Source organism: Neolamprologus multifasciatus, chromosome 8 (assembly GCF_963576455.1).
Source record: "Neolamprologus multifasciatus chromosome 8, fNeoMul1.2, whole genome shotgun sequence".
In the NCBI taxonomy this organism is placed as follows: Eukaryota; Metazoa; Chordata; class Actinopteri; order Cichliformes; family Cichlidae; genus Neolamprologus; species Neolamprologus multifasciatus.
This window is the reverse complement of record NC_140446.1, coordinates 19,754,082-19,776,288: the sequence shown is the minus strand read 5'-3', so window position 1 is coordinate 19,776,288 and position 22,207 is coordinate 19,754,082. Positions and strand designations below refer to the sequence as shown.

Genomic DNA, 22,207 nt, shown 5'->3' with positions numbered 1-22,207 from the left:
TGTCAGGGTGAATGTGCAATTATCCAGTTTTTAAAAACGAAAAGACGACTTTTTAACTACAGGGACAACCTCAGTGTCTTGACTTTTTAGTTTCATATTTTTCAAATGCGCTTATGTTAATTTTAATTTAATTGTTTTTTATTTTACAAAAACATAGATTAAATAGAATAAATAAGTTAACCTTTTGGCTTAATACGCATATTGTCAGACGGTCCCTGTAAGGCTGGGGAACGCAAAACATGGCTATCCATTAGCATGGTGAACCTTATGGCATTTTTCATACAGCTTTTCGGGCTTTTGTGCCGTTGTACATTTTCACAAACTGGGATTTAACGTAGAGTTTGACTCATCTCATTGCAGACATGGGACAGCTTTTTAAATTTTATTTTTATCGGGCAGCGTGGTGATTTAAACGTTTTATTTTGTCATGTCATCGTTATTTCCCGTACTAAAATGTACAGCTCACCGTCCGACAACGGACTCGCGCAGTCGGAGGAATGTTCTGGCAGCAGTGGCCTTTTGCTTCGGTATAACCGTAAATTCAGCCGGAGGCAGGAGGCAGACAGTATCGTTAGCCTACTAAACTTGGCGACTGAAGAGGACGACGAAGTCCAGTTTGACAGTAAGCAGATTTTCGTTGCTGTGTTTTACAACTGCTAAACTCAAAGGTTTTGTTTACACCGGTGTCAACCAAACGTCCGTGACGGTTGTCCACATTGATAGAGTGAAATGTGAGTTTTGGAGTTGTCGAAAGTCCACACCTGCATTTTTACTTATGTAATATAGCAGGGGCGTAGCTAAGAAGTTAGAGTCCGTGTGACAAGCCATCCTCAGAGAGACCGTTTATTTTAACTGCATGAACAATTTTAAGGATCAGCTTTAGTCTTCTCATTCAGGGGCTTTTCTTGAATCAAACCTTTTGGGAGCCTCAGCCTCCAGTCATGATATCGTGCACAGTACCCTCCAATTAATTGAATATGGTGCTTGCAAGCATATTCAATCTTTTCACCTTTGCAAAACCCATTTGAGCTGGGTATGCATTAAAATGTTAACTTAAAAAGCAATCTCATTAGTTGGATGACGTATTGTAGTATCCATTGTTTGAGTTTCCTTTTACTTGAAGCAATCAAAGTAGCATGAATTAGTACAGACATTAAAAAAAAACAATACAAACGCTCCCTTTATTGTGGATAGCTGGTACCCAGTTCCACTTATACTTAAGTATAGTGGCAGCTATATAGTGGCAGGCATGTTTAGAGTGAAATTAATTCTGTTAAATGCTACAATTTACCTCAGTGATTGTATTAGATTTAGGATTTGAAATAAACTTCAGTGAATGTGGCCAAAAGAAGAAGCTACCTTAGCTTTATAACTTTTGTTGATTTTGACTGCATGTAAGCTTTCTCTACTTTTGCTGTCTTCATCCTGCACTCTCTCCATCTCACCCTCTCTATCCTCTATCAGGCTTTGTGCTGTCACCAAAATGTAAATGTGACAGTGAAACAGAATGTACAACAACAATAAAAGCGGGATTTACATCATTTTATGATAGTATTCTAATTGAATATAGGCTTCAACTGCCCGTTGATAGCTAACATCCTTCTGGCTTGCTCTGGAGTGCTGTAAACAAATAATAAAGCCCAATTTGAGCAGAATGTGAATAAAATAAACTACACCGGCTCCTTGGCTGGCATAAAGCGATATGGCAGTAGACTTATGGAAAGCTAATAATCTTTAGCACTCTAGCCTACATCAGCAAAGGTTTGTGATGCTATTTAGAGAATTTGGTGATGAAAATTAGGGGTGCTTGTCCCCCCACCAGAAAGGCTCCAAACCCTTTGAAATACACTCGTATATATATTTGTATATTTGAGGTCTCATTTACGTTTTGGGTTTTGAGGGGTTGTGCAGCTGAAATGCACGACTGAATTAAAGCAACCATACCTATTTATGCATGGCCTATCCCTTTAGTTCTTAGTGTCACAGAGAGAAATAATAGTCTTTACATGTGAATTTACTCCTTAGAGCCTTCAAATAAAGTGAGTCACAAAGAGGCAGGTCTAGCCTGACCTTCCTCCTTTACATAAACAGGATGTAAAATACACCTGGTTAATGTTTGCTTCACACGTCAGGCCCTCCCTGTTTACGAATTTTGCAATATTATAAAATGAGAGTGACGACGGAGACCATGCAAAGACCCCTACATGCACATCTTCTCCTAAGCTCAGTCATTTTGTGCGATAGGTGGAGCAGGGCCTGTGTCCACTGGATATGGCAGATAAGCGTTACTGTTGTGCACACCCCCTTATGCATAAACAAGATGAGCAAATTTTTTCTTGAAGTTGAATCATTAGTGTAGCTCTGAGGCCTTAATATTGCACCGAAAGGGTTTTCACACAGAAGAATGGATATAGGAGAAAGAAACATTGTAGAAATGATAGCAAAAGTTATTGAAGAAGGTAAGACAGCTGTGTCAGAAATCTACTCTGTGAACTTGACAGAACAGTCAGCTGCTTTCTCAAGTGCTTATTTGATCTCATTTTCAGTGTTTTTCTTTCTTTTTTTTTGTCCTATGTTTAGCTTCAGACACAGACGATAACCGTGAGGTGTTGATGGCTGGTAGGCATTACCCGTCAATCCAAGAGTTTGCCTCAGCCATCCCCAACCACCTTCTCCTCGGGTCCTTGCTCGAGCACCTGTGCTTTGTTTACGAGAGCAATCCAGCTCGCTCACGCATGCTGTTTAAAGGTAGCCATCGAGATCCTATACTAAGAACTGACATTTAGTTAGAAGAGAAATCCAAATACAGTTCATGTTTAGCATTTGGTTCATGTGTCGCATAGGTTTAAGTATTTTATTGCTCCTCTCACAGTCATAGGTCAGCGTTTAGCTGCCATGAATCTCCTTTCACCTCTGGCAATAAGTGATGAATTCAGCACCGTCAGACTCCAGCATAACCGGGCCTTCACTGAACTGCTTAATGCTGCCAGCTCCTCACTCTACCCTCAGGTAAGTGGATCTGTTGCCAGCACCTACACTGCGTGTTTGGAGTCAGTATGTTAGTTTTAATCAACATTTTTGAGCAAATTCTGTACTTTGATAAACCTTCTTTGCCGCCTGCTGTGTCAAAGAGTGATCATTGTGATTATCCTCGTCTTGGTTTGCAGGGCCTCGGAACAAACGCACACAATCCTTCTCTAAGGTAAATTGTATTTGGATTTTTTTCTGATGCATGTGTTCAAAAGCATATTTCAGTACATTTTTAAGGAAGCCTGTTTGTGCCTTAAGCAGACCTAAGGAGGGACTGTTTCAAGCGCAGACATCACGGTATCTCAGTGAGTTCGAAGAAATCTGTAGACTTGGGAAAGGATCATACGGAAACGTATTTAAGGTATATGTAATTTTTGCGACATTCTTTAAGAAACTCTTCTAAACTTTTCATTTTTCCTCACAATTTCATTGTACATGTACAATGACAAGAAAGGTCTATTCTATTCTAAAACTGGATTTGAGTTAAATCATTGTGTTATCGTTGATAGGTTATGAACAAATTAGATGGACAGTATTATGCGGTGAAGAAAATTCTCATCAAAAAAGTTTCAAAGGAAGACTGTATGAAGGTAAGCCTTCTGAGCTGTTCTCATTAGAACACTTATGTAACTTAAATACAGAGATATGAAGTACCCGCTTTAACTTGTTTTGCTTGCTGTAGGTCCTTAGGGAGGTCAAAATGTTGTCCAGCTTGCAGCATGTAAATGTTGTGGGCTATCACACCGCATGGATGGAACATGTCCAGCCTGCAGCATGTGAGTATTTCAACTCTGTCCTGCACATGTTTGCTTGGAAGAAATGCATGATGGGACCGCTGATGGGGACTTTGTGTGTAAACTGTCTTTGTTGCAGATCCTGAGTCAAACTTGCCTGCACTAGAATCTGCTGGACAACAGGACAGGTAGGCAGTGTGATTATTTTCCGTTTTGTGATTTATTAGGTTGTTGATAATTACAGTGTTACTATTATTCTCATTTATGGGCTCAAATTTTCGTTTTGAGGGTGTGCTAGAATAGATTTGCAGGCGTTAATCTTCAGATGGTACACGGATACAGCATTACTTCTCACCTTATGTGTGCAATGCTGTTTGTTTGCTCCCTTCCTGAAACCCTAATGTGTTCCGACTGGTCAGTTGGCACGATATTTCCACAGTATAACGGTTTAACGTTTTCCTAACAACAAAGGATTCCTGGTTTTATCGTGGGAGGAGACACAAATGCCACGGGTGGGTGTGCTAAATTAGATGCTGAGCTACCCATTGTAACCCTTTAGGGACTAGCCAAAAGTAACTTTTTGTCAGTGTTTACTAAAAAGACAACAATTTAAAATAAGCGGAAAGGTTTCCTCTTGCTTCTAATGTCCTCTCTGTGCAGTTTTTATACAATTTTTAAAAAACCTAACAAAACAAAAAAAACAGCACTTATGTAATCTTTAGCTGATTATATTAATAGTTATTCTTTCAGACCACATTACTGTTATATTAAGGGTTTAGTTATGAACAGCAAATTGGCACATGATTTGGAACATGGCTTCTGGTTTAAATCTGTCTCAGCGAGCCGAGTTTGTTTGACTGTTTCATTTTTGTTATGTCGTCTGAACAGAAACAGAAAAATCTACCTGTATAAATGAGAACAGATTTATTGGGAATATTGCTTGACTAAAATTTAGTTAGTGTGAACAAAGGCATATGGGAGAGAAGCAAACATAATGTTAACCATATTACTGTCACACTTTCCTCCTGTTGTTGGAATGTTGCCATCTGGATTTAGTTGACTCAGGTGCTTAAAGTAGCTACCAAGTAGGCATCTTGCCAATGCATCTTGCTAAGCAAAGTAGCTTAGGTAACAGAAGAAAAGACTGGATTACAAACCAGATATTTGAGGCAGTTCAGTAGCATTGTTTTGTGTGCAAAATTTGTGGCATATGTAAATGTTTTACAAGTATAAGCTATACAAATTATGAACAGCATTATTAAACTCCCTGTTATTTTTTTCATTATTTAACAAGTGTTGTTAAACAGAGAAATTGTCCCACCACGGTGTCTCTCTCTGTGGGGATTGTGTTCTTTATAATGTGTGCCTCTCCCTTCTTTCTTGAAACATAATCAGCATCTCTGAGGTTGTCCTTAGCATACTTCAGTCTGACTTGAAGGTGTCTCTAATGCAGAAGTTGAGTTTTTCTTGGGCTGCAACCTCACAGTCCATTTCTGTGTATGGCTCTATTGGATTACTTCTTGAAGTCTACAATTGCCGACGTGGCTAAGTCATTCATTGGTGTCTTGGCAGTTGTTTTGGGGTCTTTAGACATGTCTCCTTCTAGTTTTCTTTCCACAGTCTTTGAGATCTTTCACTTTCTACCTCTACCAGGCTCGTTCTTTACTGTGTGACTCTCTTTATATTTCTTGGTGATGCTTTTCACTCCAGTTCTTGACGCTTGAAAATGCTGTGATAACTTTGTATATCCCATCTCCTTCTTGGTAAGCATCAACAATTCTTTTCTCAAGTCTAAACTGATTTTATTTGTCTTTGGCATAATGCTTTCTCATGTGACAGCTAAAACCCTTAGATTTAACTTGATTTTACAAGCTTTGAGTATTACAGAGTTACATCATTGCACAGCAATGGTTTGTGCCATGGCTCAATAAAAAAGTCAGTTTTTCAGGAGCCTGATAATGTTGTTTTCTTTTCTTTTTTTTTTTCTGAAAGAAATCTGGATTTTTGCAAACGTAGAAATAGTTTTCTTGGTAACACATACATTATGTTTGTTTATCCTAGAAAATGTTGATTTCTTTATGTACTAGGTTTCTGCCATGACTTATTGTGTTTAAAAGCATTTGGGAAAATTTTGACAAAACTAATAATTTTCTCCTGATTTTGAAAAATTACCTTGAAGTGGAACACTTTGGATGAATTGCTGACTTCAATTCAGAGCACAAGTAACATTATTCTTGATTATGTGTAGAAATACCATTAAAGGTGGGCTATTTATTGCAGGTCTTGGCATGAAGTCTGTGTGACTAGTGAATGACTAGATATCTCGAGGCATGTACAGGCAGCACTAGTAATTAGTTTGTGAACTTGCACTAAGTCTATCTCGACTCTTTCATTTACAGCCTTGATGAAAGTGGGGAGAAGAACAGCAGCAGTTCCTCTATAGTTTTTCAGAGCCACAGTCAAACACCCGCAGAGACTGCTTCAAGTGCCAAAGTACCTCAGAGAGACACACAGCCTATAAAAGCCTTAGTTTCCACCCAGGAGGGACAGGTGGTGTGTCCCAAGACGATGCGTCGCATCCCAGAGAACTATGTCCCTTGCGTTTTTCTGGGACAGCAAGGTCCCATTAAGGCCTCCAAATGTCCTGCCATGGGTTGGGATGCTTCAGCAGTTTTGGATGAGGAGTCCAGTAGGAGTAGCATGGAACTAAACAACAACTCCTGCATTGACAAGGAGTGTCATCAGTGGACTGAGAAGCATCCAATGAGGCCTTCTAAAGAGGTAGGTGATTTAAAAAAAACAAAAAACCCAAACTTTCTTGGATTTAAAAAAGCTAATTAAACTAATTTCAGATACTGAGGTAAGTGTATGTAGAAGTCATAAGTTCAAGCTTCAGACTGATCTAAATTATAATATTTATAATTATTTTATTTTTATAATTTTTCACAGTTTTCACACAGATGTCAGTGAGATTGAATATCAGTAATATGATCATCTCCAGCACACTGCTCTCGAACTCAGTGCATTTCAATCAGGGAATAAACTGAAAGGGTACACCTAGTTTAAGATAATTTTATATAGGCTTGCAAAGCAATGCTAGTAAAGCCCATAAATTATAATACATAATAGACATGAAGGTGGAAATGAGCAATGGGATTTTTTTTTTCTGTGTTGCAAAAAAAGAAAAGCAGAGGATGTAACTTTTCTGTTATGGCATATCTGCAGGTGCACTTCCACCTGATGCTTTATATCCAGATGCAACTATGTGAGCGCTCCCTAAAAGACTGGATCTCTGAGAGGAACGCCAAGCCCAAAGAGGAACAAATCACAAGATGTAATTGCTCAGTTATACATTCATGTTTATTTCAGATTACTTACAGCCCAGAGCTTCATGTTGCTTCTAATATATGCAGATAATATTTTTAGGGGTATTCTGAGATAGAAAATCTTCTTGGGGGAGGGGAATAAATAGATGTATTTTCTGTTTTCAGGTCCTTATGCCTGTGTTGATACTGAACACACCCTCAGACTGCTAAGACACATACTTGAAGGATTGGAGTACATTCACTCCAATGGAATCATGCACCGGGACCTGAAGGTATGATTTTTCTTTTCTTTCTTTCATCCACACCTCTGTTATTTTAAGGTTAGTCAGCGGTTTGATGCAAATGTTTAAAGTCAGGTGGAGTTTGAAGTGGTGTCAGGTTGGAGTAATATGAAATTATTATTTACCATATTCCTGTTCACTGTCTGTCACAAAGGAGATGTTGTGTACATTCTCCCAATGGTTGAAGATAAATTCGTACAGCTTGTCAGGAAGGATTTTCCTCATTTCTTCTCTCTTGCCTCTGACGTGTGTTAGATAAATGTCACTCTTACAAATATCCTGAAGTCTCCTTGGCTGTCGAGTTAGGTTCATGAGGTAGTCTCTCTGTTTAAAGAAACATGGTTTTGTCAAGGTTAAGGGCAGGTGGCCTTTTTGGTTGTAGACAGTAAGCGGTGAGGTCAGGCTGAGGAGCTTCACTAGCAGAGAAACATTTCTCACATTAGGCATGTTGTTCAGGAAAAGGTACAGACAGTTCTCCCCTGCTTCGCTTAGTTTATAGATGCTAGCTCCGTAGCTCAGCAGCAGGTCTACGAGCTCCTCGTTTCCCATGCTACATGCCTCGTGTAAAGGTGTCATGCCAGCCTTGTTCACTGCATTGGGCTCCGCGCCTTGTTCGAGCAGCTCAGTGATGCTGCTAATGGCGTCTTCTGGGGTTTTAGTGGTCTTTGTAGCCATTGCCACAGCAGCGAGGTGTAGAGGGGTGTTCCCAGTGTGCTGCACTCCCTATTAAAAAGAATAATACAGACTTGTTGAAGGACACAAGATATTTCAACAGTGTTGAGAGCAGAAAGGTTAAAGGAAAACTGAATCACATGCTGCCATTGTGAATCTTTACAAACTTGATCCATGCTTTTGGATTGGGGGGGGAGGGGCTTTTTATAACCACAGCATATATAATTGAGTGAGTATGTAATTAAGATTGTAAGTAAATATTTAATTAATGATAAGTTGGTGTTGACAGTTATAACTCACTTTTCCTATGTCTTATTATCCATAAAGCACAGTTGATAAAAAAAATAAACAAACATAATACTGAATATCAAATTCTCAAACAATACAAACCATGTTAACATTTGCGCCATGCCTGAGCAGACTGGCAATAATATTCTTATGCAGTATCCCAGCAGCCATATGCAGAGGTGCCATCCCACTGACATCCACAGCATTAACATCAGCACCATAGCACGCCAGTATTTGGACAGCAGATAGTGCTCTGTAGCGTACTGATATGTGAAGAGCTGTCTGGTGGCCTTTTCTCTCCACCTACAGATGAACCACAATTTAACCAGTATTTAGCTTAAAGCAGAATTTACTTCCACAGACTTATTACAGTATGCTGACTTTGACATTGTTGGTAGCCCTTTTGCATGTTGAACATTAAAGTTAGGAGATTGTAAGAAGCAGCTAGACATCTATTTGCCTACATGGAAAATTCACCTTAGCATTGATGTTTACACCATGGTCACAGAGGAGCCTTAAACAGGCCTCTGCCTTTGTACACACACCGATCACTTTAGTCTGGAACTTGGAATCTGTTTTTTGGGACGTATTCAGGATGCTTGGCCAACCAATTATCACCAAGTGCAGCGGGGTTCGACCAAGCATATCTCTGTGACAGAGGTAAAGGTGAAGACATGGAGAACAGAAGACTTTTAACAGAAAGTACATTATTTTTCTTGTTCTCAACCCCCTATAAAATAATTGTATGATGATCAAATGCTTCAGGAAGTATTAGGTGATTCTACCTGAGTTAGATGTCAGGTTTTAGTGCTTACATCCATACCTCAATTCAGTGTCTGCTCCTGCAGACAGAAGACTCTGCATGCTTTGGATTTTTCTGTAAGAGGAAGCCAGGTGAAGGGGAAGAATAGCAAAGCCCTACCGGGAAAAACGAGTGAAGAAGAAATGGAATAATCATAAATTTAAGTTTCTTGTTTGCCTATAAACAGTTGACATTTATTTGCTATCAAAGTTGTTTTCTTTCTTTGTTTCTGTGAAGTGAGACTTGCTTGCAAGCATATAAAGATCCTTGCAGAGTATTTTATAAGATGGTAGCATTGTTGCATTTACCTTGCAGAAGGCTTCTTTATATACTTTGCCTTGTGGCTCAATGAGGAAATTGCTCCCATGTTTCTCAATCAAGTCTTCAATGCGTTGCGAGTCCTCTTCCATGACCGCTGTGTAATATTCATTGCTGTGAATTTTGCTAATGCTACCTCTCTTATCCAAACACTCCTTGTGCTCCTCCAGCATGGTCAGGTGCTGCAAATTCACTGATGTTTTTCATAGAAAGACATCAGGAAGCAATACTTTGCGGAAGGGAAGTCGAAAGCTACTTCTGTTTTCTGTGGCTGGTGTTTTTCTAACTTTGATGTGCAGCCTTCCTGTCTGAACTGATAACTTGTTGCTGCACTCGGGGCCAATTTTGGGGGCTTTCTGCATCCGTTCCTGCAACTAACTGTGTTTGCATCACATAGTTACCTTTTATTTACCTGTACTTAAAGTTAAATCTTGATGACGGTGGGGGGATGAAATTGAAAAACAATTGACCGTGTTTGGTTACCTTCAGTTTTATTTTTCATATTTTTACTTTCTCATTTTATTTTTCCATTTTAAGTTATCTTTAGCTAGACTGAGCAAGTGGCCCAGTTGTCTAGCAATCTCATAAATCAGTAAGTTCAGGGAAATAAATGGGGACAAAATGTAGGTGAAGTCACTACAAATAATGTAAATAAAAAATGAATACAATTGAAAAGTAATGGAAAAAACAAAATACAGTATAAATAGTCCCATTATTAAAAATATGCTTTCTATTGCATTTAATTGCTTATTTATATATTCTTTTTGTTCACTGGGACAGACTGGATTTATTATTCAATGTATTTTCCCATCAGAGCCTTTATGTGGAAAAAAATTTAAGAAAAAATATTGCACATTTTATGTAAAGTTAGATTCTCTCAAATCATAAGAATGTTTAGTTTTTGTCTTTATTGTATTGCCGATTTTACATAAAAGAATCTGTGTCCTTAGTGACATATGGAACTTAATTATAACCTTTTTTTTTTTTCTCCCCACAGCCAAGGAACATTTTTCTTCACGGCCATGATTGTCATGTTCGGATTGGGGACTTTGGTTTGGCCTGCAGGGACATCATAGCGGATGGCCTCAAAAGCAACACTTCTCCTTACAGCGGTAAGAGTTTACCCACATAACACGGCATGTTTCAGAACCACCAGTAGATGGCAGCGTTTGCTATTTAATGACATTGCTGGTGTTTTCAAGATTGCAGTCATACTTCAGGTGTTGGCACATTTGTGTATGCTGCACCAGAACAACTGAAGGGCTCCAATTATAATTCAAAGGTAATGGACCACCTTACTTATTAATAATTCATGTTTTCTTTTCATGTAAAAATCATTCTGAAGTGTTAGCAGTTTATGATTAGAAATGGTAACATTTTATTAGAATTATTTTTTTTTTTCTGTTGTCTTTTAACAACTGTGCTGAACATGAATCTTCATTTGCTGCTCACTCAGTCTGACATGTACAGCATCGGAGTGCTGGCTCTTGAGCTATTCCAGCCTTTTGGTACCGAAATGGAGCGGGTCCGGACGCTTGGGGACCTGAGGGAAGGGAAAATCCCTGACTCGTTCTGCCACAGATGGCCAGTTCTGACAAAATACATCATGAAGCTCACAGATAAAGAACCCAGTGTTCGTCCCACAGCTAGCCAGCTTCTACAGAGTGAACTCTTCTGCAGTAAAGACAAGGTATGGTGTAATTAAAAGACTATTTCTTTCTTTACTGAAGGAAACAAAATAAATAAAAGTTACTCATGTAAAGAGTGGATTGTTTTACTGTTTGAAGTTGTTGAGGTTTTTGTTTTCATAATAATTCCAATCCAGTTTTAAGAATATTCCTCCCCCTCAGGTGATCCACGGTTTGCAGAGGAGGGTTGAAGAGCAGGAAGAAGAGATCATGCAGCTGAGGAGACGGATCACTCAGCTCCAGACTTCACAACTCACAGTTAATTTCCCCGAGCTGGAAAACACCTGAGCCTTTGAAAAAAAGAAAAAGTTGCTAGCTTAGTGCAAGTTAGTGTGTTTGTATGTTTGAATATTTAAGTGTGTCCCATGCATCTGGATTGCAAATACTTTTCTTCATTCAGCAGTTTAATAAAAATTATTTCTAATATATTCGGCAGAGTTTCTGCAAAGCACCGTGTCACTTAAAATCATTTGAGGTATTTCTTTAAAATCTATGATTTATATTATGAGTTTGACAAGTGGATGTTTAAGCAGAACTGAGCAGCAGAATAGTTCATCCTGAGAGTTCAAGGTGCAGTCTTTACTGTTTGACACAATAAGTCCTGTCATTCTTTCTTTTTTCTGAAAACATAGGCACTTATTGTATTTACATGATGAGGGGTTTCTATATTTCCTGCATATATGTTTGAGATTTGTTTAAAATTAGATACAGGGGGTGCGCTCTGTTATGTTTCAATAGCTTTCAAACATTAAAATGCTGGGAGCACCCAATAATATGGGGAAAATAGCATTTCTACATAGTTTTTGTTTTAGTAAAAGAATTAAATCTGGACCACTTCTATAATTACGATATAGCTATAGAGCTCATACTGTGGGGTGGTACACCACGTACACAAAGGTTAGAGGTATGTACATGCGCCGGATATTCACTAGGAACGTTTGACGATTTTAGGAACCTATCAGAGGCCTTGTTTCATCCCAGGTACCCGGATGTACCCGTGGGGCAATTAGCTACGTCATTGTTCACCGCCGGACACCCGCTAGAAATAAGGAATGGATTTACAACCTCTACTAACGCGATCATAACAGGTTACAGGTGAGTGTTGTATTGCCTTTACGATCAAGTGCCACTTTAACTGTGCGCCCGTAATATTTTGGTAGGCGTGAGCCGCTGAGATTTGTTGTAGTATGCTTACACCGGTTCTCTATGTCGTGTCGGAGAGAGCAGCGGAGTGATCATACACAAGCGCCGGCGTCGAGCCCCTCCTTTCTCCTCTAGCTAGACGCCCCGTTGCCCAGGCCACACACATTTTTAAATAAAATAAATGTCACCGCACAGCCAGGAAACTACTCGTCAGCTTGCTGGTCCGTAACTACGCTTCTCTGCGCCATGTCAGCCGGCGTCCATAGTCTTGTGCTAGCTAGCAAGTAGGCAAGCTAGCTAGCCGCACAAAATGCTAGCACAGTTCGATAGCTACGTTGCGTTCGGCGTTTCGATGGTTTTTGCATCTTCTGTAAGTGCGCGTCATTCCACCTCGGAATTCGACAAGACTGGTAAGCTTTCAGTTTGCTCTCCGTCTGATATGATCAGGGTTTTTTGTGTGTTTTCTTGAGGTTTTGCGACGCTGCGTGTTAAAGGCCTAGCAGCCGTCATTTAGCCAGTGTGAGCCACTCTGTAAGAGCAGGTGGGAGGGAACAGCTGCTTCTGTTGTAAACGTGCTTCCGACTTGGAAATTTCCTCGGTCGAGTCGGTTATCTGGCATTTCCCCTCTTGAGTTTTCTAAACGCTAATTTTTGTCGATATTTTAAGTTTGTTAGTTGGACAGAGTTAAATTAGATGTCGAAAGTTAACCCTTGTCTCCTGGTGTTTATTTAAAAGGAATCTGACAAGACGCATTCAAATAAAAGCAAAGGATCAAAAACAAATATTTGGCCCTCACTTATGCTAGTCTGTTTTTGAATGTAAACAAATCATCCAATCTAACACAATTACTGATACTTGTTTGCTGAAAGTTTAGGCGATGGTATGAGGGCAGTGTTTAATATAGCGTTATTTAACTATAAGCTATAAGAGACTTAGAGCTTTTTATTGTCATTGTGCAGTTTCTTGCACAGCGAAATTGGGTATAATCTGTTAATGTAGCTTTTGTATTTAGTTGTTGTTGTCCAAACAAACTGTAATGCTACCTAACCAGTGTAGGATTTATGTAGTATGTAGTTGGGGGCGATCGTGCCTCAAGAGTTGGGAGTTCGCCTTGTAACCGGAAGGTTGCCGGTTCGACCCCCGGCTTGGACAGTCTCGGTCGTTGTGTCCTTGGGCAAGACACTTCACCCGTTGCCTACTGGTGGTGGTCAGAGGGCCCGGTGGCGCCAGTGTCCGGCAGCCTCGCCTCTGTCAGTGCGCCCCAGGGTGGCTGTGGCTACAATGTAGCTTGCCATCACCAGTGTGTGAATGTGTGTGTGAATGGGTGGATGACTGGATATGTAAAGCGCTTTGGGGTCCTTAGGGACTAGTAAAGCGCTATATAAATACAGGCCATTTAGTATTTAAGTTTTCTTTCCCTTTTCCAAAATAACAATGAGAAAATTCAAACCTAGCAACGACTTTGGTTTTTTTTTGTTTTGTTTTCAGTTCATAAACATATGTGTCTCTGTTCCTAATGCAGCTATGAACAATGACCATAGTTGACAGATCTTCAGAAAAGTCTGACCACGAGTCAGCCGGATGTAACCGATCCTCCTTCACCAGTGGAGACGTGGGGATGGACGGCAGTTGTTCCACCAGCTGGGCAGTGGGCCCCACTGTACCCAGTGACTCTCCAAGGCTCAAGGCTCCAGTAGGCTGCCTGGCCCCCACTCCTGGAGCTGCTGTGTACAACAGTACACCCTCCTCTGTGGACCGGCCCAAGGACCAAGGTCAGAGCAAAGCCTGGCTTTTTTTCAAAATGTCTTTTTAAAGCTGTTTGAAGATTTTTATTGTCCGACAGAATAGTTTTCCAACCTGTTTTAGCAAATATGGAACCACACTTCTTAGCCATTATTTACCCATATTTGTCAGAATTGATTTTAGTAACATAAAGCTAATCTTTTTGCTTCTGCTTTCACACAAGTTTGACAACTGCTTTTGTGGGTGTTGTGTTGCTGCCTCCCTTCTCCCTTCATTCATCCAGTTATGTAATGCATCCAGCTTTGCATGATCAGTCACTTTAACTCGTGATGCAATTGCTGTTTTTATATAAAGACCGGCAGCCCAACTTGTTTAGCAGAAACAAAGGAGAAGGCAAACTGTCCTGTCTTTCTTCCTGAGCCTGTTTAGGAGTTGTTCACAGTGGCCAGAATCACATTATATAACTGTTAATAGTTGTAGCTATTACTGTAATGTCCTGACATGACTTTGCCATGTGCCAGTGTGTGGTTGTATAAGTAAGGTAGCATTAAATTATGTCCTTTTTAAAATGTATTGAAACAGATTTTTAGTAATAATTGTGGCTCTGTGTGTCCAGTGATGAGCAGTGGCGATGGAATTGACTTGCCCCAGAAGGTGCTGTTCCCACCAGAGCGGCTCAGCCTAAAGTGGGTCCAGGTTCACCGCATTGGTGCAGGCCTCCAGAACATGGGGAACACCTGCTTCCTCAACTCAGCCCTGCAGTGTCTCACCTACACCCCTCCTTTAGCAAACTACATGCTGACGCGGGAGCACTCCAAAACATGTAAGTTTATTTCACCAACGGTGGTGTTACGCAGTCCTGCGCTGATTCTCACATTATATCACACCTTACTCACCCAGTATTTTGTCTCTGTCGCTGCTGCAGGTCACGAGCCAGGGTTCTGTATGATGTGTACCATGCAAAACCACGTCATTCAGGTTTTTGCCAACTCTGGGAATGTCATTAAGCCCATTGGTGTACTCAATGAGCTTAAGAGTAAGTGGATGACTGTTGATGCTGTGCTCTGTGCAAAGTGTTTACCTATATTTTAATGATAGGAGGCGCTGTGTGACTATTTCCCTTTTGTAATTTTGGAGGGAAATAATCTGGAGGGATTTTGAATTCTGTTTTTAAATAAGTGTAAACTTGCATTTAACTGTGGTATCCTTTACAATAATTCACCTCCTGCTTTGTTTTTTGGTTCTGTTTTTCCTCGTTCCCCTCACACAGGGATTGCAAAGCACTTCCGCTATGGAAGCCAGGAAGATGCTCATGAATTCCTGCGGTACACAGTGGATGCTATGCAAAAGTCCTGCTTACCTGGAACCAAGTGAGTGTCATTTTACATTGCATGCATTCGAAACAAATTAAACACACAAATATTTTTACTTGGGCTTGACAGTGTTTGCACTTTATGTAGTAAGATCCATAATTAGCTACGTAGAGGTAGCACCGTGACAATAGGAGAATATGAAATAAATCCTTTATCCTGTTTTTCAGGAAGTGCAGTTTATACTAGTTCCTTTTAACTATTAATGCTTCAATTTCTGAGAGTATTTTCCAGAAATGCAAATTCCTCAGTCTCTTGCCTGAGTGACACCTCAGTTTACATACTAGGCAAGCCACTTGATATAATACCTCATATATATTATATTATATCAAGTTCTTTAATGAACTTGACTGCTCCAACACAAAGTATTCTTACACTGGGTGTGGTAGCTTGTTTTGGTAACAGGGCTTGAAAAGATCAGAAGCGGCTTAAACGTGTAGTAAAACAGGTGTCTGGGATTATAGGGGAGAGCTGCCAGACTTAGTGTCTAGTATAGATTTCTTCTGAGGCAACAGGGTAAGCAGTGTGAGCAGGAGCACTCAACCCCTCAGGTCATCTCTTATTCACTTTAATGGCATTAGTGCTATTATTGCAGCAGCAAAATTCATAAAATCCAGGTTTTTCTATGTGTTACTATAGAGCTTCAAAGTCTATGTGCACATTTAACCAAAACTACACGTTTAACAGATGCACTGTGTTGTGCTTTAACAGTGTTGTGCTTCTCATTAGACTCCTAAAAAAGAATTTATTAATTCATTTATTTTTTTAAGAACCTAAAGTGTCAATTCTCATCTAATCAATTCTTCCCGTGTAGCAGCAGATGGCCTCTTAAGTAATTAATCATGCTCCAATTCCTCCTATTGTCATTTCTGCTACTTGAATACTGTAAAGTGATCGTCTGGTTCCAAAATGCTAAAAAAATAAATGGTCAGCCAGTTAATTGTTGCACTGCCCTTATTAGTTAACTTTTGTGCTTTATCTTTTTATTATAGATTGGACAGGCAAACGCAGGCAACCTCTTTCATCCATCAAGTGTTTGGCGGGTACCTAAGATCCAGAGGTAAGTCACTGTTTTTTTAAGGTTTGATTTATTTTTCTTTTATCTGTCTTTTTATGTCTTACAGCTTGTGTGATACTCATAGCACTGATTTCTGTTTCAGTTAAATGTTTAAACTGCAAAGCTGTCTCAGATACATTTGACCCTTTTCTGGATATCACTCTGGAAATTAAGGTAATTAGACAACATTCAAAGTGACGTTGCTACTATGTATTCTCTGCATTATGGAGTGTGAGGTTTTTCCTCTCTCTCTCTCTCTCTCTCTTCATATAGACTGCTCCAAATGTCTCCAAAGCTCTGGAGCAGTTTGTCAAGCCAGAACAACTGGATGGCGAAAATGCTTACAAATGCACCAAGTAAGTAAAAGAGATGCCAAACTATGATGAGTTTTAGTGTTTAGGTGTGATTTTTGTCAACAAGCTGAATGTTTGTTTCCTTCAGGTGCAAAAAAATGGTAACGGCCTCAAAAAGATTCACAATCCATCGCAGCGCCAATGTGCTCACCCTCTCACTCAAACGCTTTGCAAACTTCAGTGGAGGCAAAATCACAAAGGTAAATGGCCAATAGTGTCTGCTTAAGTCATAAAGATACATGACAGATGCTTTGTTTTATTATAAAACAGGATATTTGCATGTAATGTTTGAAATTTTTTGTTTGGTGGTCATCAGGATGTGAAGTATTTGGAGCATCTGGATCTGCGGCCCTTCATGTCTCAGTCCCACGGGGACCCCCAGCTCTACGGGCTGTATGCTGTGCTGGTTCACTCTGGATTCAGTTGTCATGCTGGACACTATTTCTGCTATATTAAGGTACTGGCTGTGCCCGAATCTATTTGAATGCTGCTGTTGCTTAGTATAAACAAACACACACCATAAACAACACATTTCAGCAGAAAACTGAATGCAAACAGAGAAAAATACTTTGTATGCATTGAAAGAAAAAAAAAAAAGACCCCTATATAACCATAAGATTCTTCTTTTTAGCTCAAATTCAATTCAGAAACTGAATCTGCTGTGTCACATCTCTCTCATTCTGTCTCACAGGCCAGCAATGGGCAGTGGTTTCAAATGAATGACTCGTCCGTGTCAGTCAGTGACATTAGGACCGTCCTCAACCAGCAGGCCTATGTCCTCTTCTACATCAAGTGAGTAAACATCGGTATTTTTAAACATTCTAGGCTTATTCCTTCAGTAGAAGTTTTCCCATCATTATTTAATAATGTAGACATGTTTATTCCCACTTTTCTTGTAGAAAATGTATTATTATAACCTAATGTTATAATGTTGATGCTTTGTCATGGTTAATATTCTTTTTTCCATGTCATCAGGTGCACAGATGTGAAAAAAACTGGGGACTACAGCCACTTGAACCATAACGCTGGCATATCTGGTCAGTCATCTCCCCGGCCGGTGGTGATCCCACGCACCAACGCCACCGTTCATCACAACAGTGTTGGCTTCATAGGTCCCCAGCTGCCACCACACATGAACAAGGTACTTCCTCACCTGAGGGTACTGATAATAATGTTGTTTTTGTTAAACCCAGTGTTTCTCTTCTAAAAACCTGTTGTTGTGACTTCTTGTTCCTTCAGAGTTCTCTTCATGTTAATGGGAATGGATCTCTGAGGGACTATCCCACAAGCTCCAAGCCCAGCACCAGCGGCAGTGCGGTGGGGAAACCAAACCATGGACTAGCTTCTTCTGCTTCCTCTTCTTCCATCTCCCACTCAGTCAGCCGGCCCACAATGATTCCAGACAGCGACAAACGACAGAAGCTTTCATTTTCAATTGGGCTAAGCAAACCGAACCGCCCATCTGCTTCTTCCTCCTCTTACTGCCAGCCGTCCTCCGCCAGCAGCTCCTCCTCCTCCAGCTCTTTGTCCTCCTCACAGTCTACCTCAGACGTCCAACCAGACGTTCGTTTTATTCCGCGTCCACTAAACCAAGTCAGCAGCATGCCTTTCAGTAATGGGGATCACAACCCTGTAGGAAACGGGGCGTCCTTCCTGGTGCCGTACAGCCAAGAGTCTTCAGAGGAATCAGACCAAGAGAACTGTGGCACTCTGGATAACGGCAGTTCATCCAAATCTCATCCTAATGAAAATAAAGACACAGGAAATGTCTTTGATAATAATTCTCCCAAAACCACCAATGGGGAGTCAGGAGTGCACCATCATGGCAATGGATTAAATGGACAAACGTATGGAGACTTCAAATCCAGTCAAAATGGGCACCACAATGGTCATCACAAAGTGAATGGACACGGCGGCCCTGACAAGGTAAATCTTGTCTTTATTTTTATAATGCTTGTCTGTTTGTTTTTCTTAAAGGGACATATTTTTAATAATTCTTTTATTTATTTTGGGCACATCAGATCTCTGGCAGTAATCATGGCAGTTTGACGTCTAAGGCTCCTGTTGCTAATGGAATAGGCAGTGACCATAGCCAACCAAAGTAAGCCTAACACTGAACTAAAAAAAAACGTATTGCTCTGCTGTCCATTTTATGCATTTAAGATTTTAAGTTTAGAGGAGTAATCTTAAAACTGTGTCGACTTTCCTCTCTGCCAGTGTGACATAAAGCATTGCTCATATTGCTTCTGTATTTTATTTTTCCAGCAAAGATGCCTCATCCCAGGCCAGTTCTTCTCAGAGCATTCATCCTGCTGCTAATGAAAGCCAGGATTTCTCCACTCCTGTCACAAGGGCTAAAACTCCATCTGAACCCCTGCCTCACTGTACAGAATCCTCCGCCGCTAGCGCTTCACCCTCAGCTACTGCTACAAATACCCCTTCTGTTGCAGCTAAAGAATCTGCTTCCGCTCTTTCTTCTTCTGGGCAAGATGGCAACCCTGCAGCCTTACCCCCTCAGCCGGGCTGCTCTCAAAGCACCAGTGGGGCTTCTGCAGCTCCACAGAAAGTTAGCGTAAGCAAGGATGAAGCCAAGGATCTACCACAAGATAAATGTGCAACAACAGGGACTGAAGGACGTAAGGATACTAAGGAGCAGTATCAGTCCAAGCCTAGTTCTAGTTGCAATGAAAGACGATCTTCCCGAGACAGGGAAAGACTGTACTCTAGCTCTGGCAGAGATAGAGAAAGACACTACAGGGATAGGAGTCACGAACGAGAAGGCGACGGCGATCGTCACCGGTACAGACGGGACTACAAAGACGGTCACCACCGCCAGTACAGGGATCGTTTCCCCCTTTCTGGACGTTACTACAGGGAATGGGAGGCCGAGCGTCACCGGGAGCGACCCTTCCAGCACCCTCGGGAGCGTGATCGCGACAGGTGCTCTAACCATTACCATTACTACCGCTACCGGTCAAGAGAGGACATTGACCATGAGCGAAGGGGATATGGTTACTCCCACCGAGAGGAGTCTCGTGGCAGTCGGAGGTGGCTGCAGGATAGTAGAGACTCCTGGGCAATGAAGGATAAGAGTAATGGCAAAGAGAGAGAAAATTACTCCTCAAAGGAAGGAAATTTCTCACCTTCTACAGCACCAGAAACAAACAAGTTCAAGGGCTCCCCGCCACGGGCTCGCCTTTCCTCTCCAGGCAAAGAGGATCAAAATCGCAAGAGGAGGACTCTCAGCAAAGACAGGGACGACAGCTCTGAGGCCCGCCACACTAAAAAACACAAAAAGAGTAAGAAAAAGAAGAAATCAAAGGATAAAGACAGACACCGTGAGAGTGGGTGAGTATTGCCATCTTTCTCTCGATCCTTTAATGAAAACAGAAGGAAATGTGTTTGTTTGTTTTAAGCGAGATTTTTTTTTTAAAGTAATATGGGGTTAAAGCTCACTATCAGTATTATTATTTTCTTAAAAACGGAAAGAATTTTCATCATTTTATTGATAATGGGTCACTTTTTCTGTCTTAGGCTGGCCGTAAAGCTTGAAATCTCGGTTTTGTTAAACAATGTCATTGGTTCTCTATCATCCCGTAGAAGTTCTGACGGAGATTCAGACAGAGCTGCGGAAATGAAGAAGAAAAAGAAAAAGAAGAGACATCGGGACAGCGATCCCGAACTGCACAGCCCAGACGCAGCTCGGAGCCACAGAAACAGAAGCAGCGAGGAAAGGGAGAGCCGCAAGCGACACCACTCTGACAGAGACTTTAAACATGACAATGGCTTTCCACCGGAAAAACGTCGCTGCACAGACTACGCTGACTGCAGCAGTGGCCATCTACTCCCTTCCAATCATACCACACCGGCAAACGGTTCAAGTTACGGCCATCTCAATGGACAACCAGGTATTCATTTAGTCTCCAAAATCACAGGAATGCTGAATTAAATGGTGCTGACGAGCTAGTCCAATTTTAAAGCATCAACCCTGTTTTGTAGGTTACAGCCAAATCAGCGGCAGTGGATTTCCCAGTGACCTGAAACACTGACTCTGTGAGTGGATGTCTTTTTAAATGGTCAGCGTTGATGTAGCTACTAATACTTTCTCTTCACTAAGACCTCATCTTTGTCATTTCAGATCCATCAACCGAATTTTAACAGCAGAGGAATGACATCAACTTTTTTGACGTGGTGCTTCTTCATTAGGAATAATATTGTATTTTTACCACAAGTAAAGTGTTTTAAAATTTAAACTATCCCCCTTTCTTTCTTTTTTTTTCACAAATGGGTTTATTTATTTGCCGTAATTTCTCCTAGCTATCGGTTAAAAAGAAACCTGTTGAACATTTATGATGAAGAATATTAATATATACTTGTATGAACACAAAGCCTGGAGCTTAAACATCTCAACTGCTGCTCAGTGGAACTCAGGACTTGAAAAAAACGTGTTAACATCGATCACAGATATCCACCTGCTTCGAAGAGGAACGAAACAAAGGGAATGACGTGATGCCCGAGAGGACTGAAAGGCATCGGAAGTTTAAGATGTCACCATATCTACACAGCTGCAATGTTTTACTTTATTTCTTTCTTTGATCCCACTGGGAGCCGTGAAACTAATGGAGTTATTTGTGCAAGGGGAGGGAGGGTGGGGTGGGGTGGGGGTGATGAGTGCAGTGGTGGGAACAGAGCTTTGCTGACTGATACCTCCATGTTAACCCTGGAAAGACTTGAGAACATTTCCCAGCATTCATTTTCATCTTTGTTCCCATTTGTGAAGCCTAAGATTCACTCTGTAATTTTAACTTTCTTCACCAGATGCAGAGTTTTTTTTTTTTTTTTTTTTAAACATTCGAAAAACAAAAAGAAGCACCACGCTATTGCTGTCATGGTGGTGGACCACTTTTTTCCTTTTTTTTTTTAAAGATACGGTTTGTCGTCTAGCGTCAAAAAATACTGTGAATTTAATTTTGAACTGTAATATCAGTTACTTTTATATGTAAAAAAAACCCCAAATCCTGTATCAGGATTCTCAGATTTCTGTTTTGTGTTTTTAGAAGAACTAATTTTGAGCATATTCTCTGGACAAAAATTCAGTGATGAATATGCTTTGGGTTGTTTTTTGTTCTTGTTTTTTTTCCTTTTCAACTCTAGACAAAAGTTGGAAGAAAAACTGCTGTTATACCTTTAAGTTTAGCATGTACGAATTTATACATTGTATAAGGTAAACGCCTTAAAATACATTTGTTAATGTCAGAAATTGTAATTTGTTCTTGGTCTTGGACTTTGTTTACAAGCTGCATTGAAATGAATGGAAAAAAATGCTGATTGAGATGAGTTGCAGGGATTTTTCTTTTTAAAGCCCCTGTGTGCTTTGTATGATATAGACTAGACTGTATGAG

General features: G+C 40.5%; 3 protein-coding genes across 7 annotated transcripts; 2 read left to right on the top strand and 1 right to left on the bottom strand.

Annotated features, from left to right (window-relative positions):
• Nucleotides 1–229: 229 nt before the first annotated feature.
• On the top strand, nt 230–11,565 carry eif2ak1 (eukaryotic translation initiation factor 2-alpha kinase 1). 4 transcript variants are annotated; one of them, XM_085169957.1, is made up of 16 exons: nt 230–622; nt 2,388–2,459; nt 2,581–2,748; nt 2,873–3,009; nt 3,168–3,202; nt 3,292–3,391; nt 3,540–3,620; nt 3,713–3,806; nt 3,904–3,952; nt 6,164–6,545; nt 6,990–7,098; nt 7,256–7,362; nt 10,449–10,563; nt 10,654–10,733; nt 10,908–11,141; nt 11,302–11,565. In XM_085169957.1, the coding sequence occupies exons 1-16, from the start codon at nt 454–456 to the stop codon at nt 11,425–11,427; spliced, it is 2,058 nt and encodes a 685-aa protein (XP_085026083.1). In that variant the 5' UTR covers nt 230–453; the 3' UTR covers nt 11,428–11,565. The 4 variants fall into 4 exon arrangements, with proteins under 4 accessions (XP_085026083.1, XP_085026079.1, XP_085026080.1 ...); XM_085169953.1 differs by lacking the exon at nt 2,388–2,459 and having other exon boundaries at nt 231–622; nt 3,289–3,391; XM_085169954.1 differs by lacking the exon at nt 2,388–2,459 and having other exon boundaries at nt 232–622.
• On the bottom strand, nt 381–10,201 carry LOC146512993 (ankyrin repeat domain-containing protein 61-like). 2 transcript variants are annotated; one of them, XM_085169960.1, is made up of 6 exons: nt 9,442–10,201; nt 9,155–9,249; nt 8,809–8,980; nt 8,434–8,634; nt 7,810–8,094; nt 381–7,695 (listed from the first exon to the last, which is right to left on the bottom strand). In XM_085169960.1, exons 1-6 carry the CDS (start codon nt 9,622–9,624, stop codon nt 7,489–7,491), a joined length of 1,143 nt encoding a protein of 380 aa, XP_085026086.1. In that variant the 5' UTR covers nt 9,625–10,201; the 3' UTR covers nt 381–7,488. The 2 variants fall into 2 exon arrangements, with proteins under 2 accessions (XP_085026086.1, XP_085026085.1); XM_085169959.1 differs by having other exon boundaries at nt 381–8,094; nt 9,442–10,199.
• Nucleotides 11,566–12,090: 525 nt separating the features above from the next.
• usp42 (ubiquitin specific peptidase 42) lies at nt 12,091–21,437 on the top strand. Its single transcript, XM_085169945.1, has 18 exons — nt 12,091–12,234; nt 13,805–14,054; nt 14,642–14,848; nt 14,951–15,061; nt 15,296–15,395; nt 16,388–16,455; nt 16,556–16,626; nt 16,726–16,808; nt 16,894–17,005; nt 17,122–17,262; nt 17,497–17,597; nt 17,781–17,946; nt 18,045–18,731; nt 18,827–18,906; nt 19,071–20,153; nt 20,406–20,713; nt 20,805–20,858; nt 20,944–21,437. The coding sequence occupies exons 2-17, from the start codon at nt 13,814–13,816 to the stop codon at nt 20,852–20,854; spliced, it is 3,609 nt and encodes a 1,202-aa protein (XP_085026071.1). The 5' UTR covers nt 12,091–12,234; nt 13,805–13,813; the 3' UTR covers nt 20,855–20,858; nt 20,944–21,437.
• Nucleotides 21,438–22,207: the final 770 nt, after the last annotated feature.